Below are 18,553 nucleotides of genomic sequence, written 5' to 3'. Positions count from 1 at the left end.
CCACCTACATTCCAGAAAATTGTGCACCACAAATGGGAACTAATAAAGAGACACGCAATCCCATAGAAAGACATCACGATCCCTTGTGGAAAAAAAATGATTTGCTGAGACGGAACGAAATATATCAACTATTTCACTAAGTATCCAAGGTATTCGTGAGACCTACGCACTTGGTAAAAAGAACAGACGTCCTTGATTAACAAAAGCACCACCTTGTCTGTTGGGACCGCAATTCCTGGTGTGTACGGCTCATTGCACACTGTAGATCATGTTTTAGGTTAATGGTGTACGTGATATCGTGTAACCTAATTGGGACGTGTAAATATTGGCTCTCCTACATCAAGTACAATTTTTGCTATCCCAACTCTTACGCTAGGGACATAGAACTCAAGACTGACTTGATCATCGAGAGCTATTGTCAGAACATCTTCTTGTAGATCATCGGGACCCCACAACATTTCACTACAAAGATGTTAGGTTCAAAACTCATAAGCAGTGTATGTGAGTGGGTGGTGAGTATAAAAAAAAAACTTCATCCAACTTGATCCCAATATTGTCATTGTTTTGTAAAACTTAACACGCCTCTGAAAGCATATTTAAAGTAATAGAAATCTTAAACACTCACTATACATCCCCTAAATACCTTTCTGATATTTCTAAAAACAACATTTGGAATTTGGAGCCTCATTGTAAACAGGTGTAAAAGCAGGAGAATTTTAAAAAATACGTAAATTTTGATATTATATATATTTTATGTATTTCTTACAATATCAACTGAATTTTTAACAGGTTATGGGCGACTTGATGCTGTCTGAATGAATGAGTTGGATAGACCGTGTTTATGTAACTCTGAAACTATATTCAGTGAACTACAACCAATAAAGGAAAAAAAAAAAAAGAAAAATAAATACATAATAATTTATTTGAGATAGAGACATTTCCTGCACGATTCTCAAAATATTTTTTTTTTCGACTGAACTACCCTTGTAATGGTGAAAATATATCCCTTCACATGCATTAACGTGTGAATATGGAGAGTAATAATTTATTTGACCTGCAATAAATCTATAATAAGTCAATCGGAGGTAAATATAAATAAAAAATTATTTTATTCATATTTTTATTAATATCAATAAATTCGATAAATTTTAATGAAAGCAAACTTTAAGGATACTAGACGTAATCTTTCAAATTATAGAAAATTCACATGTAATTACATCAAACCTTCAGCGAGAAAAATGTAAATGTCACCTTTTTTTTTTCCCATAAATGACAATTATTTGAGTCTCGATTTTATGAAAAACTTTACTTGTTTCATCTAAGTACACCTTAAATTGATCCAATATGCCACTATGAAATATTTACAATTGTTTAAAATAAGTGTTTCTTATTTTATTATTAAAAATAAACTAAAAATAGTATGTTTGATCGCGGTCGAGGCATGGTTTTTCATTAGACTTTAGTTCACATGGTTTTAGCAGATGTATGGACAATATTTTGCCATTGGTCCGAGTTGGCTTAATACAATCCTATTTTTCCTCGAAAAAAATTATATTTGATTTGTATTTAAGTTATTAAATTAAAATGATTTAAATCAAAAGATATAAATAACGTTCTACTACTTAATTGGTTTTTCAAACACTCTAATTTCACATTTTGTTATTTTTATTTTCAAGCTCCCACAACTTTCATTAATACTTAATTTACTATTTTATATAACTTATTTTTTTAAAAAAAAAAAAGAAAAAGAAAAAAAAGTTGTCACAAATGAAAAATTTCAGTCCAAATTGGATTTGGTTTGATTTGAACCAATGATATGCAAGAATAATGTAGATGTAATTGGTGTATAATTCAGATAAAACGATCAATTATAATACATTTGCTTTATTGATGCGTGCGAAAATAACACGAATTCAATGGACTTGGATTATCGCACAGAATTTGGGTCGGAGCATTTATGATCCTAAGAAAAGAGACCTGCAAAAGAACATGTTAGCACTCCGACGTTCAAATTAATAATGAGTTTAAGAAGAAACAAGATGAGCAGATAAATAAACGTGACAAGAGATTGAGATATGATAATCGAATTATAAGAAAAATGGGCAAGTTCATAAGAAGGTGCTTGATGAGTGTTAATGAGAGTGCTTAGAGAGTCCAGGAACCATCCCCGCCTGATAAACCAGACCTGGAAGCCTATCTTTCTTCCTTCATCTTCGGGGAGAAGGGTTAGAGTGGTTGGATAAGAGACAAATCATCCTTATCCATTGCTAGACACATCCACAATGAGTATCCTTTTGTCAGGGGCGATTCTTTACTAACGGGGGTCCTAGGTCTTCGAGGGACCTCCCTTGATTGGACTACGTCCGTAGAGTTAACGTGGTCTGTACGTCATGTGAGGGAGGGGGAGGGGGGGGGGGATTGCCAAGTGTGGGCTTTTGTGTAGGCCATTCTTGTTGGGTTGTGTTTATGGGTCAAGTCCAGGGGTAAATTAGGCCTCTGTTCTTCATCCTGGATTGTCAGACTTCATAGGCTATTGGAGGTAGGTATATTTGGGGATTCAAATTTAATTGTTTTTTTTGAATTGTACCTCCTTGAATCATGTGCATAATTTATAATTAATTTAATTCAATTAAATTTAATTTGATTATGATTTTTTAGGTCACGAACATGCCTGGAGGGTGAGTATATTCAAGTTAGCTAATAAAAAAATAAAAAAAAAAAGCAGATAAAATGGAGAGCAAGTAGGTACACGTTTCTCGGGAGCGTGAGAAGACATGTTTCATACATCTCCCGCATGCCCAACTCCAATTAGTAATAATTTAAGTTTTCTTTTTGCAGCACAACTTACGTAATATGTACCTCTGTGATGTAACCCATGCCCTCATCACCTAACAATTTTTATATAAATTTATTTCTTTTTATTATAAAGCTAATTAATACTCTATTTCTAATCTCAAAAGATAACAGCTATTGTATTTTAAATTTCATATTTTATGATATTAATATTTTTGGTCTTATAAAGTTAAAAAACCTCTCAGACATGATTTCATATACTAATTTTATAGGATCAGAAATATTAATTTATAAAATATAGGATAAAAAATACAACATCCATTATTCGATAAGATAATATAATCTTTTTAACTCGTCAATTTATGTAAATATATTATGAAAATAATATAAACATATACATAATATTTAATTTATTAAAAAAATTAGCTTAATTCTCATAATGGTTAAATTTTATTTATTAAGTGTAGTGACTAAATTCAAAAGGAATTCATTTTATATTACTTTTTTATTTAAAAAAATAAAAAAATATTTATAATTTACAATTTTTTCCCCTATGTCTTCATCCCTTTAATTTTTTATGTATAGTTCGTGACATACAGTGACACACTATCATAGTGAAAATTTTTATTCAAATTAATTATAAATAAGTATTTTATATTTATCGTATAATTAATTTTTTTTTAGAATTTTCTAGCATCATAGTTAATATTGAAGAGATATATAGATATAATAATCGGTCATAAATAAATAAAAAAAAATAATCGTGTGTCAATAATCTCTAAAGTCTAAAGCGTACCGTACCCCTCCCCCCCCCCCCCCCCCCCCTCGTGTTTTTACGTATATAATAACTCCATAGTCCTTTCTCCACGTACTCATTTACTCGCTGCCCTACTCCCTTCACAAATTTGTCACGATAACTACTCCCACTCAATTATTTCATCCACCACCACCACGATGCAAGGCCTCCGCTGTTACGGCGCGCTAGCTGACGGTGGCGTCCTCCTCGAACTCACCCCAACCGCCGCATCTCCCTTCGCCATCGATGTGGCGGAGTCCGCCGAGACCCGCATCCAGCGCCTCATATCTGAAAACCCCGTGATCATCTTCAGCCGCTCTTCCTGCTGCATGTGCCACGTGATGAAGCGCCTCCTCTCCACCATCGGCGTCCATCCCACCGTCATCGAGCTGGAGGAAGACGAGATGAGCGAACTTAAAGCACGCAACGCCAACGCCAACGGCGGCGGCGCGTCTGTCTCCCCTGCGCTGTACATAGGCGGCGCGTGGGTGGGGGGGCTGGAGAGCTTGGTGGCGTTGCACTTGAGTAATAATCTCGTGCCTATGCTTGTGGAAGTTGGTGCTCTGAGAAATGAACTCTTAATTAGCTGAATAAATTTGTGAATTACTAAAATTTGTGGCAATAATTATGAATAGTATGATCGTAATTTAGGACAGGAAATTACTGGTTTTCTTGTTATTATAAGTATATTATTATTGTAAGGTGGAGTTATGTGAATTACTGGTTTGGTAGCCTGCTGATGATAAATTTATGTGGAATTGTGATGTTTCTTGAATGATAAATTCTGAGAAGTTTTTCAAATTATGAATGCTTGAGGAAAAAAGAATAAAGTAATGCAAAAGAGTCCAACAATTATGGATATATTTATGGGGAGGATTAGAGAATGAATTGATTGGTTCTTGACGGCATTTGAAATAGCTAGATGTGCTCCATTACAGACTAGTTTTGAGTAAGAAAGAGTGTGAGAGGGATTTCTGAATTTGCAAACTTTAATGTTGTTCAAAACTTGGGACCCATTATCATATGATTCCTTTTTCAAGTTATATTTTATGAGTTAGAATTCTATATATATTAAATAGTAAATAATAACAAGTGTAGATAAGTTAAAAGAAGGTGAAAAAAGAGAGAGAGAGAGAGAGATGGGGATGAAGTGATGGTGATGCAAATTCCAATAGAATGTGGACAAGAGTGATGAGTGAAAAGGGTGGATGGGGGAGAAAAAGTAGTATATTTGAATAATTAAAAAAAAATATTAAAATGACTGAAATGGCCTCCCATTCCATGTGTCTATTGGCCGTTGTTGTTAACACTCTTTTTAATAACATTTAGACTTATTCTTCAGAAATTTAAATTTATTTTTTAAAGTGAAAGCGTTAGAAAAGAAATTTTATAGATTTACAGAAGAAAGTGATAGATGGGAGGAATAGAGTAAATGTAGTGAGCATTTTCTGCACCTTCCATTTGCTATTTATGATTCATTTTTCGGACAAAATCATACACCAATCTTTATGACTTATTAGTAAACGTGTAAATATGGATTGTTTTCTCAAACATTTTACAACTCCTAACTTTCAGTCTAATTAAATTTTTTTTTAAAAAAAAATAAAAGTAATGGAGGATGATGGGCAAAGATGTTTCCAAATGAAGGGAAGGATGAGAGAAAGAGAAAGAGATAAACAAAGAAAAAAACCCTCCACACCTCTCTTAGTTATTAGTGATTCCTACGTATGCAGACCCACAATTATTGAACACTGTCACTCACACCTTTAGAGAATCTGCAACTCTAATGAATAATAATTGGATGTGCTGGTGATGTTCGCTTCACTCTTCATCTCCAACTCAGTCTAAAGTTGCAAAAAGCCTCTTTAGTGTTCCTTTTCCATCTATTCTGCTTAACTCATCTTTATGGGCTTTCCACTTTGATTTTACTTCCCTAACTGCTTCACATATTCCATCATCATCTTACATCAAATATTTCCTTAACTTCAATATTATGGTATCTATATGTACCTCAATAACCTAATAGCATAGTAATATCATTGCAACACTAAGTAGACATTCTAAACTTTACTAAAAACACCCATAGCTAAGAGCAAAGCTGTAAGTTCTGACCTGAGATGCATGTGAAGAATCGGGCCAATCCATGGCAGTCAAACAGCCAGCTTTGAGGTTTCTGCAAACTCCCTTGTTCAACATAATCACAAAAGAAAAACCTAACTGATGCAAGAATTTTTATGCAAAGTTTCAAGAATTTCTCAAGTATGTGCTGCTTTATTCCAGAACCCAAAAGAATAGGTTGTGTCGTCATAGGGCCAAGAAACAATGATGGGGTTTACAAATTCATCTGTACACATTACACTTCAGCTCGCAATTAGATTGAATGTGATTGGCTGCTATACCATCTATTTTGTGCCTGTGTAGTTTGTGTCATTCTATACTACAAGTCCAAATCGTGTGGACGGACCAAAACGACCCTATTTGCTATAAGCCAGTCCAATTCATGAATTTCTTGATCTCATCGTACAAAACTAAAACAGCTGCTGCTCCTGTACTCCTAAAAATATTTGACATCGCCCCACGATAAAAGGAGGTCAAACCCTCTATTCGGTATATCTTCCTCCAACAGTCCAGTGTGCTATGGTACATCGGTTTCTCTAAGCCTGACTGCATCATCATCCGCCTCCTAACTGTATCGAGTGGATATGATAACAGCCCAGCTGCTGTTGTGACCGCTTGAGCAGCAACCCACCGTTTCCACAAGGCCACATCTGACTCAGATTCTCTTGACATAATCTCTTTTATCGTATCAAAACCACCAAAATAAAGGCCTCGATGTACAACCATTCCTTGCAGAGAGGCAGGAAGACCCCTGTAAATCCCTCGAATTCCGTCCTTCTTGTGTATGGTACTCAGGAAGTGGCAAATGCCTCTGAATTGACGAGTTTCAGTTCTTCCAATATCGGCGGCTAGGCGTGTATGTGCAATATCGAGTGGGTAGATTATGATCAGCGTTGTGCAACCAGCTGCAGATCCGGCAATGAAATTGGCAGATGGTCCAGATAAAAAAGCACCTTCTCGTGAGTTGCTACGCAAGATGTTCCTATATAGATCCTGTCAAAAGATACATGAGGTTATATCATGAACATGTCACCAAATGTTGCCGTTCTTGTCTGTCTTGCATTAGTAATATTGTAACTTAAGTCACGGGAATTGATGTTGAGGTCATACTTTGCAAATAATTTCACATTTTTTACTAAACTTCTTCATTAATCATTATGTCCTGACAGCAGATCACCATTTGATTTCAAGCTTTGAGAATGAAGCATAAAAATGGATGATAAGAATCTATCCAACAACTGCATTGAACATCCAGTTTCTCAAACATCATATAGTAAAGTGCCAGTCTCCATCTTCAACTATGTGGTCCTACTCTTATAGTAAAAAGCATACAATTGCAAAACATCAAGCAGAGTTCTGTTGCTTTCACATCTTTGACTATTGTTCTGAAGTAAATAAGTTTCGACAAGTTTGGGGAGTCAGCATCTCTCAGTTTATCTCTAGCAACACAGTATTCAAGAAGCTCTTAACATCAATTTGCTTTGTGTATATGAGGTTAAAGGGCTACTTTCTCCTGTCAGTTCTTAAGCGGGCAGGTAATGACCTCATTAATCTCAGAGATAGCTCAAATATTATTTTGATATCTTACTGTTCCCATGGCACAAGATATTGAGAAGTTTATTTGTAACATCGCATCATGGAGGGAGCTCAGCTTATGGAGGGAGCTCAGCTTACGGCAGTGTGAAAGAAGAGTCAATAGACAAGTTAAAGGCTTGATCAAGAGTAGTTGAGTTGTAACGGGTAAGCAAATAATGAGTAGCCTTGATTACCTCATACCAACTTAAACATCTAGCTTGTTCTCCTTCCTACAAACACTTACAGGATTACCGCAGAGAACTGAACTTGAAGAAAGTCGGAATGGCAGAAGTGGCAATTACTGCCATAATATCGAATGAGAAGAACTTCAATTTAGTAATATCTCCATCCATTTCCTATGGAGAACTTGCCATAATTCCAAAAGTCTAGTTATATTCTCAACAACAAATGTTATCCTCACATCATATACCTTCGGGTTCTTCACGCAGAGTCTTATTACCCTCGTACATCTTTATTCATTACCCTTACCCAATTAATTTGTTTCAAAGGAAACCTACTGAGTGCATGGCAAGAGTAATATTTCCCAATTTGTTAACAATAGCCATTAGATACAAAATATCATTGCCATCTAACATAGGGGCCGGAGGCAGTAACGTCAGTGAAAAATCAAATTTAACTAGAGGAGTTTTAGTATCATACAAAAACAACTATCTTTGTCAATTTGACACTTGAATATAAAGGCTACCTGAACTTAAATAACTTGAGTTTACTCAATTAAAATAATTGGCACAGAATAGATAGCTCAACTGTGGCGCTCAAGAAACTCATGAAACAAGAATGGTTTTTTTGGGGGAAAAAACTACAATCCTATTGTTTCTAATCTACGATGATATTCCTTATGCATCCAAACTATACTCAAGTAAGAACATCACAAAATAATACTAGACACTATAACTACTTGGATCTCTTCTCAAACAGACACAAAACACGTATTAATTTCTAAATGAACATGATCATGATTATCGTTGGCCATTATGAAACACCAGCACCTTCTTAAACATGATGATGGCAGTTGTCTCCATTACCTTAATAACCACCTCAAATAGCTCGACCATATTCTATCACCCTTCTCAGCACTCATACTAAAGAAAAACAACCACCCAAGATCAACACAAGGTCACATTCTGGTAAATAGCTCAGGCTTTGAGATCACAACAACAAAATTAAAAGACTAATTCAGTAAATTAGATTATAACAACTCCATCTCCAAGCCCGGATGCCACTCTAAAAGCCATAGTTTCCAAAGTAACATAATGGATCGAGCTCCATCCAAGATAAGACTCAGCAGTCCACATGATCACCACTTCTTCTTATCAAGATAACAAAGAACTAGGCACCCTCAAGCATTAACTTCTCCACTAATGGTCAATCAAAATCTGCTGCCACATATCGAACAATAACCGGGATTACACATCATAAAAGTATGTTACACCATCATTCATGATTCTTGAAAGTGGAAACATAGCCTCAACCTCACACAACTCAGCCCACGCACACAAATGAGAGAATTCCACAAGACAAACAAAAAAAACGCATAAAGAAAGGAAAAAAAATTCTTGTATATTACCTTGAGAGAAAAATTGAGAGCAACAGAGGGATAGTATCTGATCACACTACTACCATTGCCTCTCCACAAGGATAAAATGCCTTCCTCCCTCACAGTACGGACAATGCAATCCACCATCCCTCTAAACCTCCTGTGGGGTCCACGAGTCAAGATTGCCATATTGCTCTCTTGGGTCTGCAGCAGCAGCTTCGCCCTCTCTATTGGGGCCACAATCGTGTGCACCAGACCACCCATGACCGCCCCCGCCGTGAGATCTCGGTGGAAAGTGGTCAACCACTTGGACGACCCGGAATCTTTTCTTGCAAGGAGTGCACCACCACTCTTCTCTTCTCCTGCCTCGCCTTCCTCCACCACTCCCACCATAGTCTTTTCTTGAAAACAAGCGCAAAACAATTCAAACTTTTTCCCCCTTTTGACTTTATCAAGCCCAATAAAGAAGCAAACTTATTTCCTACCAGCTCTGTTTCTTGAAAAAGAATCAGTCTCTTGATTGGGAAAACTAAGCTAACTCGTAATTGTGAAGTGTTCAAGAATGCACAAAGCGACGGCGCGTCTTCTCTTTTCTTTTGATTCTGTGCAGACGGCAGAAACAGTTTTCTTTCCCGTTCTTATTTCTGTTTTTTGTAATCTGGAAATGGATATATATAGAAGTGGGAGAGAGCGTCGGTTGGAGTTCTTGATGGGGATTGCTCATTCGGGTTTCAACAGAGGTGCTGGAAGATTGGAATTTGGAGCGTAGGGTCGAGATTAAAAGGGCGTCTCCATGGGATTGTAAACACTACTTTTTGATGATGCAAATCTAACTACAATAACATTAACTTAATATTAGACTCGTTTGGTTTTGTTTCTATTTTTACTTTCAATTTTTTAATGGGATGAAAACATTCTGTTTTCTTTTTTTTTTTTGTTTTGGGTTCTTGTGTGATAAATAAAAATATATTTGAATCGTATGGTTCTAAAATTAGGTTTATAGATGTAATAAATGGGAACGTGTTTGTATTTGATTTATTACATAGATATTTCGTATGTTATATTTTGAATGTATAATATAATATAATTTTTTTTTTTTAAAAGTTATTATGACATGACAATATGTTATATCATATTCTTTTTTATTAGGCAGTGGTGACATCTAAAATAATGGTTCGAGAAGTGTGTTTTCAGTAGATTAAGCTGCAAAATTCTATTGAAAATATGCATTTTCAAAAGGGTTGGGCTAAATAAATAAATTTTCAAAAATTTAAAATAAAATTTATTTTTAGGAATAATCTAATGAATTAAAAAGAAACGTGTTCAAGTAAGTACATTATGATATGTATGACGAATCAATTCCATATGCCATAAGAAGATTCTTTCTATACGCAATTTGGTACACGGCTCCAACCCTCTTCTCGCCATTCTTCGGCTGTACCAACTACTTTTTCAAAGTCACCGGATTTTATTAGTATATGAAGTTTTGGCAAATCTTGTTCCGATTAAGATGCACAGTAAATCAAACTGATTCAAAATTGATACGGATTAATTCGAAAAAAGCTCGATCCATGACTGGTCTAATCCTAAACCACCTCAGGATTGGCCCGATTGAGGCACATATATGCTTGTTTTAATTTTGTTTTTTACAAGCATTAAAAAATATTAATAAAACTAATAGAATATTCAATTTGAAAGAATAAAATAAATTACATATTATTATAATGGGAAAGACGGTCCAACATGTATGATTCATGATAGGTGGTTTTGAGTCATTGAGTTGGGTTGATTCTAGATATCAATATTTAGAACGTTGCCTATTTTAACCCGTTCGAAATGGTTCTAAGCCCAACCAACTCATCTTTTTATTGATTCAACACCAAACCACTGAGCATCTTGACTTCCCACTACTCCTGAGAAGTCAAATGCTGCTAATTACGTTTACAATTGAAGAATGTAAAATGCTATTTTTATAGCGAAATGGCAGTCCTGATTCAATATTTTTATTTTCGTATTGAGTAAATTTATATCTCTAAATTTTAATTCAAACCTGAATGTGTTGGGTTGGATGTGAAGTATTCAACCCGACCACCCACCGCTATATCAAACTCTTATGTTAAATCTAAGTATACTTATATATACACCATAAATACATTGCAAAAATTGAGCAATGATACGGAGAAAATTAAAATAAAATGCTTAAGTGTTTTTTAAATCAGATTAAATTTATTTTTGTAAATAAATTTAGTAGTTTTGGTTAATTCTAAATGAAATTCACTTATGCTTAAATAGGCAGAGAAAAAAAATAGTAAATTCAAAGTAATACTACCAAATTTATGAAACTTTCAATTATTTCTCTGTCTCTATATATAATAATTATGATAGGTGTGCATGAACAACAGTGTTCAATTTGGGAACCTATCCCTCTGCTTTCTGGATTTTTATTTTAAGATAATTGCTAATATAAATATTACGGATAATTACATTACACTCCTGGATTTATAATTTATTTACACACAACATCTTTACATTTTAAAAAATTATACATATATCTATATAAAAAAATTTAATATTATTTCACAAATCAATCATACTTGTTTTAAAAAATCACACATACACCCTTCATATGTGTCAATATTATTACACAATACCCGTATTTTTTTAGTTATTGTGAGGAATTGACGGGGGCCCGCACAAGCGGTGGAGCATGTGGTTTAATTCGATGCAAAGCGAAGAACCTTACCAGGGCTTGACATGCCGCGAATCCTCTTGAAAGAGAGGGGTGCCTTCGGGAACGCGGACCCAGGTGGTGCATGGCTGTCGTCAGCTCGTGCCGTAAGGTGTTGGGTTAAGTCTCGCAATGAGCGCAACCCTCGTGTTTAGTTGCCATCGTTGAATTTGGAACCCTGAACAGACTGCCGGTGATAAGCCGGGGTGATTCTTTTATAACTGCACAAAAAATAAAAGAGAATTGTGTAAATAGGTGGAATATAATTATTCATTAATATTATGGTTATTATATTTTTTTTATAAATAAGATAAACGTTATTATTTTTTAATTCAAGATCAGTGTTCTTCTCATATTTATTTAAATAATAATAATAACAATATATTAATGCTGAAAAATATCAGTATTGTTTAGGTAATTTTTCAATCCGACTCAATATTTGCAGCTTTTGAAAAAATTAGTCCCAGCCCAACTCGATACTCATCAAAGCCGTACGTTACGATCTAATTAGGTTGGGATGGTTTTTGGTGTACAATCAATCACTAACATAATCATATTAGTATTTTACAATAATTTATGCTTTTTATAATTATTTATAATAATAAATACATTTTTCTATAGTGATAGTTAGTAAAAATATATAAGAAAAAAGATACATCAATTACAATATATAAAATATAGATGGTTATATATTTATTATAGAAGAATACAAATAAATATAACAAACATGGCAATTTTTTACTACCCCAAAACCAACCCAACTCGTTCATGACCTGATTTGGGTTGGACGGATGCGGTTTAAATGAACACTTCTAGTATTGTTTGTTTCAGCTCCAAGGTTTCTCATTTGACGCCCTTTCTCATTTGCACTCAAAAATCGACGAGTTTAGATAAATACATATATAGATATAGAAGAAGTTTTACAGAGACAAGGAGAGAGGAGAGAGGAGAGAGGAGATTTCGACAGGGAAATTTCTTTCTTATTTTTCTTTTCTAATTTTTGGGTCACTCTGGAATAGGAAATGGCTCTTAGGCGCCTTCTTAGTGAGGTTAGTGGCAAAATCTTCATTGCTTATGTTCTATATGTGATGTTCTTCGTCTGGTGTTGAGATTTTAGATTTTCGATGAGAATTTCTTATCTTTAGTAACTGTTGGATGTGTTGCCAAACCCCTAATCTTGGAGTTATTTCTGTTCGTTTTCCTAAATAATTAGTTTGTCTGTTGTGGATTTCGAGAGGGGTTGGTTAATTATGCTGGCTTTGGCTGTATTAGAAGATGATAACTTGGGTTTTTTTTTTGCTTTTCACTTTGATTCGGAGGTTGAGGATAAAAGATTGCATTTCTATCAAAACCCTTTTAGCTCTGCTTAATTTTTCTGGTTTTATCATTGCTCTCTGCAGATTGTCCCTTTTGAATTTGCTTGAAATGCCCATCTGATTATAGTCCTTTTGCGTCCAAGTTTCTATTTGCCTAAATTGATGATTTTCCCTTATTATGTTGTGGACAATGTTATGGTAGGTCAAAAAGCAGGAATCCCAGTTGAGGCAGTTAAGCAATCTGGCTGCTCGACCTTGTCGAACTTCACGATATGCTGGTTAGCATTACTCTGTGGACTGCATCAATTTTTTCCTGAACTATTGAACTAATTGTTACTGTCACATTGTATCTTAATTTGTACATGGATATGATGCTGAATCTCTGATTCATTGTTCTTTACAATTTTGGGGATATATGGTTGCAGACGGGTTTTTTGAATCCTAAATCTAAGTTCTTAATTGATATTTATTTTGCTCATATTCTTTGAATTTGTTGTTCTGGATCTTCCTTTCATCTCTTATTTCATGACATGTTAGTATCCCTTGTTTTATCTTTAGTTGTAGTAGTTGTTTCATCTCTAAATACTAAAGTTATTTGGTTAACATCTGACTTTTAAGACAAATATGTCTTACCATGCGTTTTGTGGAACATGATTATTGGAATCTAACAGCCCAATGCGGCGCCTTTTTAAGTCACAATGCATGTGTACATAAATAAATTATGTATTTCATACATCAATATATTTCACATAAAAAATGCACAAACTAGGAATTATTTTAATCATCATACCATAAAAGAAATACGCAAAACAACAAGTCTTAGGGAAAACAAAGAGTTCAAAATATGCAAAACCATTAAACAAATCCTACATAATCATTATAAAAATGAAAACAAGCATAAAGTATCCATCACTGAAGTAGAATATCTTCTCTCCTTTGTGTTAAGAAAGGTGTAAAACAGCAAATCCCTAACGTCTTTGCTCTTCAGCCTATTTTCTCTGTAAATTTCTATATTTTTTCTTCTTCAATTTTTTTTCTGAAAAAAAAAAAAAACCTAAATTAAAGGCTGGGCTGAAAACCCAGCCTTTAATTATGCGGGGCGAAGCCCAGTGTTTGGCAAAATTGAGTTTCACCCAGCTTCTTTCAAGCCCCTGGCTAAAAGAACTGGGGCTTGCAAATGGCGCGCCATTATATGAAAATGGCGTTGAGGGCGCGCCTTGCGCCATGGCATGCACCATTTACAACTATGAATCCATTATCATATATGGTTTGAACTCTAGAATTTGTCGTTTTCGTAATGTATTAAAATGATGTTAATTGTGGCGGAGGGAAGTATATAAGCAAAGAGCATTTATTATCTTTTCAGGCATTACTTTACCTTTGGCATACGGCCGTTAGCTCCTTTATTATGGTTATATACTGAAAGAAAGCATATTAGTCATTCTATTGTACCAGTTTTTATTCAACTATACCTTCCATGATTCTCACACTTTAATTTTCTTTTGCAGTGCACGAACTGTCGAGTAATGTCAGAGCAAGCACCCTTGGAGGATCGAGTTATTTTGGTAGTCTAGCTCGTAGAGTCCGTGATAATGTTGGATCAGGTGGTACTGCATATCTTAAGGAGCTCAACCATCAAAATGATCCAGAGGCGGTCATAAGGTTGTTTGAGAGTCAACCTTCACTACATTCTAACCAATCAGCTATTGCTGAATATGTCAAGGCTCTGGTTAAAGTTGACCGTCTTGATGAAAGTGAGCATATGTGTTTGAGGTCCACCTGAGGGAGAGTTTTTGGTTTTCATCCCTAGATACCATCCACATTAACTTGGTTTCTTTACAGGGTTGTCAGGAGCCGCAGGCTCACAGGTAGATGAAGAAGGTATTGGAGCACTTTCAGCTCTTAGAAATGTGGGAAAATCTTCAAAAGATCGGATCCTTGGTACAGCAAGTGCTCCTATACACATGGTGACCGCTGAAGGAGGAAATTTCAAGGAGCAGTTATGGCGCACAGTGCGTGCTTTGGGTTTGGCCTTTCTCCTAATTTCAGGTGTTGGGGCGCTGATTGAGGATAGAGGGATTGGTAAAGGTAATGATATCTTTAAACAAAGTTGGCTTTTTTCGCAGTTTGATTTAGTTACATCTCTGAGTGAGTAAATTGTATTGTACTTCTCTTTATTCCTTGCTCTTAACAGGTCTTGCTGTACATGAACAAGTTCGACCCCATAGGGAAATTAATACAAAATTTAGTGATGTGAAGGGAGTTGATGAGGCGAAGGCTGAGCTGGAAGAAATTGTCCATTTCCTTCGTGATCCTAAGGTAACTGCATCATGGGTCTATAACGTTATGAAATTCTCTATCACATCCTCATGCTAAAGAAAGAGGAGATTTAAAATACATATGCATTGGTCTCTTTGTCGTAAAACTTTAGTTAATAGAAAAGTGGTGATCCACATTGTGGATGAGATTTTATTTCTTGACCTGTCAGTGTCAGCATGTACGGTATATTTTCTTTAGTTGACTAGGTATTGCAGCTGTTGCGTCTTTTTCTCCACAGTTGGTGACTTTGTCACTTAGTCTTTTTCCCCCTTTTGTGGGAGAAAGGGGTTATGTGGGAGACGGGCTTACCAGATTCTTCGAAGGTACCAGATATGTTTGGATTCTCATATAGCTATCATGTCACTGCAGCGCTTCATACGTCTTGGTGGCAAGCTTCCAAAAGGTGTTCTGCTGGTTGGACCCCCTGGCACAGGAAAAACTATGCTAGCAAGAGCCATAGCTGGAGAAGCTGGTGTACCTTTTTTTTCTTGCAACGGCAGTGAATTTGAAGAAATGTTTGTTGGTGTTGGAGCACGTAGAATAAGAGATCTCTTTGCTGCTGCCAAAAAGAGGTGGCCATGTATAATTTTCATTGATGAGATTGACGCCATAGGAGGAAGCCGCAATCCTAAGGATCAGCAATACATGAAGATGACTTTAAATCAGTTGCTTGTTGAACTGGATGGCTTCACACAAAATGAGGGGATTATTGTGATTGCTGCAACTAATTTTCCAGAGTCCTTGGATAAGGCACTCGTGAGACCTGGACGATTTGATCGCCATGTCGTCGTTTCAAACCCTGATGTTGAAGGCCGGAGGCAGATCTTGGAATCCTACATGTCAAAGGTAATTCCTGGACTATGGGTCAGAGTTTGGGTATATGAGATCTGAGTTTATTTTTCTCCTCCTTGTCTCATCTTTTTATGAACTTAATGATTATGGGGGGCGGCCTCTTCTATCTCTAAATAGGAACTGTTCATATCTTCTAATAAAGATCTTTTTATGTTGCATTGAATAGCCTCTATTGTTATTGTTATACATGATTTTCTGGTTGTTGATGTTTAAGCAGCTGGTTGCCCGAATAAACCTGTATGTATAAGCAGCTGTTTTGGTATGATTTCGTGCTGAATTGTCCAGTTTGGTGTTGGTCTTAGTTCATTGTCCTGCAGTGACAGTTTATTCTTTGATAAAATCATACTAGTGTGCAAGGATTATAGGTTCCAAATAAAGTGGAATAAGTTGATCTATCTTTCCTCCGTAATTTTGTGGTAGAATACGTACTAATCAGATCCAACTGCCAATTTTATGCATGATAGTCCACCTTCAATTCAATTTTTGTCCATCTCACAGGTTCTAAAGGCCGATGATGTCGATCTCATGATCATCGCTAGAGGAACTCCAGGGTTCTCAGGTGCTGATCTTGCGAACTTGGTCAACGTTGCTGCTCTCAAGGCTGCAATGGATGGTGCCAAAGAAGTGACCATGGCTGATCTCGAGCATGCCAAGGATAAAATCATGATGGGAAGCGAGCGTAAATCAGCAGTAATATCTCCCGAGTCACGGAAACTGACAGCTTACCATGAGGGAGGTCACGCGCTTGTAGCTATACATACTGATGGGGCATTACCAGTTCATAAAGCAACTATCATTCCACGAGGCATGGCTCTTGGGATGGTTACCCAATTGCCGGAAAAAGACGAGACAAGTGTCTCACGTAAACAAATGCTTGCTCGTCTTGATGTATGCATGGGTGGAAGAGTTGCGGAGGAGCTCATCTTTGGGGAAAGTGAAGTTACTTCAGGTGCGTCAAATGATCTCCAGCAAGCAACCAGTTTGGCTAGAGCAATGGTTACTAAGTATGGCATGAGCAAACAGGTGGGAGTCGTGAGCCACAACTATGATGATAATGGTAAGAGCATAAGCACTGAGACTAGGCTCCTAATTGAACGGGAAGTGCAGGGGTTTCTGGAAAGGGCATATAACAATGCCAAGCACATCCTTACCACACATAATAAGGAGCTTCATGCTCTTGCTAGTGCTTTGCTTGAGCACGAGACTCTGTCGGGGAGTCAGATCACTACCCTGCTTGCTCAAGTCAACTCTCAGCAACAGCCACATCAGATAGTTGCAACTCAAAGTAACTTACAGTCTGATGCTGCTCCACCGTCAACCCCAAATGCAGCTGCATCAGCTGCCGCGGCTGCAGCAGCAGCTGCTGCAACTGCTGCAAAAGGCATTGCCCCTGTAGGATCTTAGCTTGCAAAGTAAACTTTCATTTAAAAATTTTATCTAATGAATTGAAAAAAGATTTAACAAAAATTCTAAATATGCAAATTGTAGCATTTATCATAATATAATTTGTATGGAATTTAATGATCGATAAAATCGGCTAAACGACATAAAAGGTATGTTTTCATTAGAAATAAAATATTAGACAGCTCAAAATTTGACCTAATATGTTAAAATCAAAGAAATGCGTTCAAGTGGTGTAAGTACGTAAATTATGATATGTATGATGAATCAATTCCATATGCCATAAGAAGACTCTTTCTATATGCAATCTGGTGCACGCCATGAAGCAGCTAATGGTGGCCCTCTTCTAGCCATTCGTCTACTGTACTAACCGATCGAGTTCATAAGTGTATGATGAAGTTGACACACTTTTTCCCAAATCTTGTTTACGTCTCAATCAAGGTGCACGGTGTGTTGGATCGATCTAGAATTGACATTGTCCAATTTAAAAAAAGCTGAACTCACAACCGCCTATTACTTTTTATGGACGACTTTGAAGTGGTTTAGTCCTAGATCACCCTAAGATTGGTCCGATTGAGGCTTGAATCAGGCGTAGATATGTTTTTATTCTTTTTAATAAAGTTGAGTTTCTTTTGAACATTTACTTAAATTTATGGTTGTATATGAGATAAATAAATAATAAACTAAATCATACAAAATATAACTAAAAAAAATAATAGTTAAGACTAATGCGTGCGATTTTAGTATGGATCCAACAGCTTTGGATCTTGATGATGGACTTAGGCTAATTAAGCAAATTAGCTTGAGCAAAGTTAGTATTGAATTTAAGAAATAATAATTCGATAATAAAATGTATTAAGATAGTGAAGCGTAATGATGAAAAATAGAAGTAAAATCGTGTTTTATAGTGCAACAGAAACACATCAGAATGATAGCCAGATTTTAGCCTGCTGAAGGTATCCCCCGCCTGGGGGTAGGATCTTTATTTATAGGGAAGTCTCCTCCTTCGTCTGGGAATCGATCTTGCTTCCTATTTCTGTGGTAAATGGATAAAATTGGTTGAGATAAGATAGGATCAACCCTTATCTTTTAGTGGT

At 36.0% G+C, this 18,553-nt stretch overlaps 3 protein-coding genes across 3 annotated transcripts; 2 read left to right on the top strand and 1 right to left on the bottom strand.

The window, feature by feature from the left end:
• Positions 1 to 3,656: 3,656 nt before the first annotated feature.
• On the top strand, positions 3,657 to 4,390 carry LOC110012387 (glutaredoxin-C6). Its single transcript, XM_020695621.2, has one exon. It carries the CDS (start codon positions 3,748 to 3,750, stop codon positions 4,177 to 4,179), a length of 432 nt encoding a protein of 143 aa, XP_020551280.2. The 5' UTR covers positions 3,657 to 3,747; the 3' UTR covers positions 4,180 to 4,390.
• A 1,450-nt stretch (positions 4,391 to 5,840) lies between these two features.
• PM-ANT (Mitochondrial substrate carrier family protein) lies at positions 5,841 to 9,645 on the bottom strand. Its single transcript, XM_011100529.3, has 2 exons — positions 8,871 to 9,645; positions 5,841 to 6,700 (listed from the first exon to the last, which is right to left on the bottom strand). Exons 1-2 carry the CDS (start codon positions 9,231 to 9,233, stop codon positions 6,071 to 6,073), a joined length of 993 nt encoding a protein of 330 aa, XP_011098831.2. The 5' UTR covers positions 9,234 to 9,645; the 3' UTR covers positions 5,841 to 6,070.
• Positions 9,646 to 12,364: 2,719 nt separating this feature from the next.
• LOC105177200 (ATP-dependent zinc metalloprotease FTSH 4, mitochondrial) lies at positions 12,365 to 17,522 on the top strand. The gene is made up of 7 exons (XM_011100297.3): positions 12,365 to 12,617; positions 13,087 to 13,162; positions 14,393 to 14,638; positions 14,727 to 14,972; positions 15,079 to 15,203; positions 15,573 to 16,049; positions 16,554 to 17,522. The coding sequence occupies exons 1-7, from the start codon at positions 12,591 to 12,593 to the stop codon at positions 17,457 to 17,459; spliced, it is 2,103 nt and encodes a 700-aa protein (XP_011098599.2). The 5' UTR covers positions 12,365 to 12,590; the 3' UTR covers positions 17,460 to 17,522.
• Positions 17,523 to 18,553: the final 1,031 nt, after the last annotated feature.

Source organism: Sesamum indicum, linkage group LG1, assembly GCF_026168435.1.
Source record: "Sesamum indicum cultivar Baizhima isolate 11 linkage group LG1, ASM2616843v1, whole genome shotgun sequence".
NCBI classification, from domain to species: domain Eukaryota; kingdom Viridiplantae; phylum Streptophyta; class Magnoliopsida; order Lamiales; family Pedaliaceae; genus Sesamum; species Sesamum indicum.
The sequence above is the reverse complement of the archived record's forward strand: the minus strand, read 5'-3'. Positions and strand labels throughout refer to the sequence as shown.

Bases quoted from the DNA above. Each gene is read 5' to 3' on its own strand.
- LOC110012387 (XM_020695621.2), top strand. From the start codon at position 3,748: ATGCAAGGCCTCCGCTGTTACGGCGCGCTAGCTGACGGTGGCGTCCTC.
- PM-ANT (XM_011100529.3), bottom strand. From the start codon at position 9,233: ATGGTGGGAGTGGTGGAGGAAGGCGAGGCAGGAGAAGAGAAGAGTGGT. The intron at 6,701-8,870 runs GTAATATACAAG...ATCTTTTGACAG, and splicing joins CTCTCAATTTTTCTCTCAAG to GATCTATATAGGAACATCTT.
- LOC105177200 (XM_011100297.3), top strand. From the start codon at position 12,591: ATGGCTCTTAGGCGCCTTCTTAGTGAG. The intron at 12,618-13,086 runs GTTAGTGGCAAA...ATGTTATGGTAG, and splicing joins TTAGGCGCCTTCTTAGTGAG to GTCAAAAAGCAGGAATCCCA. The intron at 15,204-15,572 runs GTAACTGCATCA...ATGTCACTGCAG, and splicing joins ATTTCCTTCGTGATCCTAAG to CGCTTCATACGTCTTGGTGG.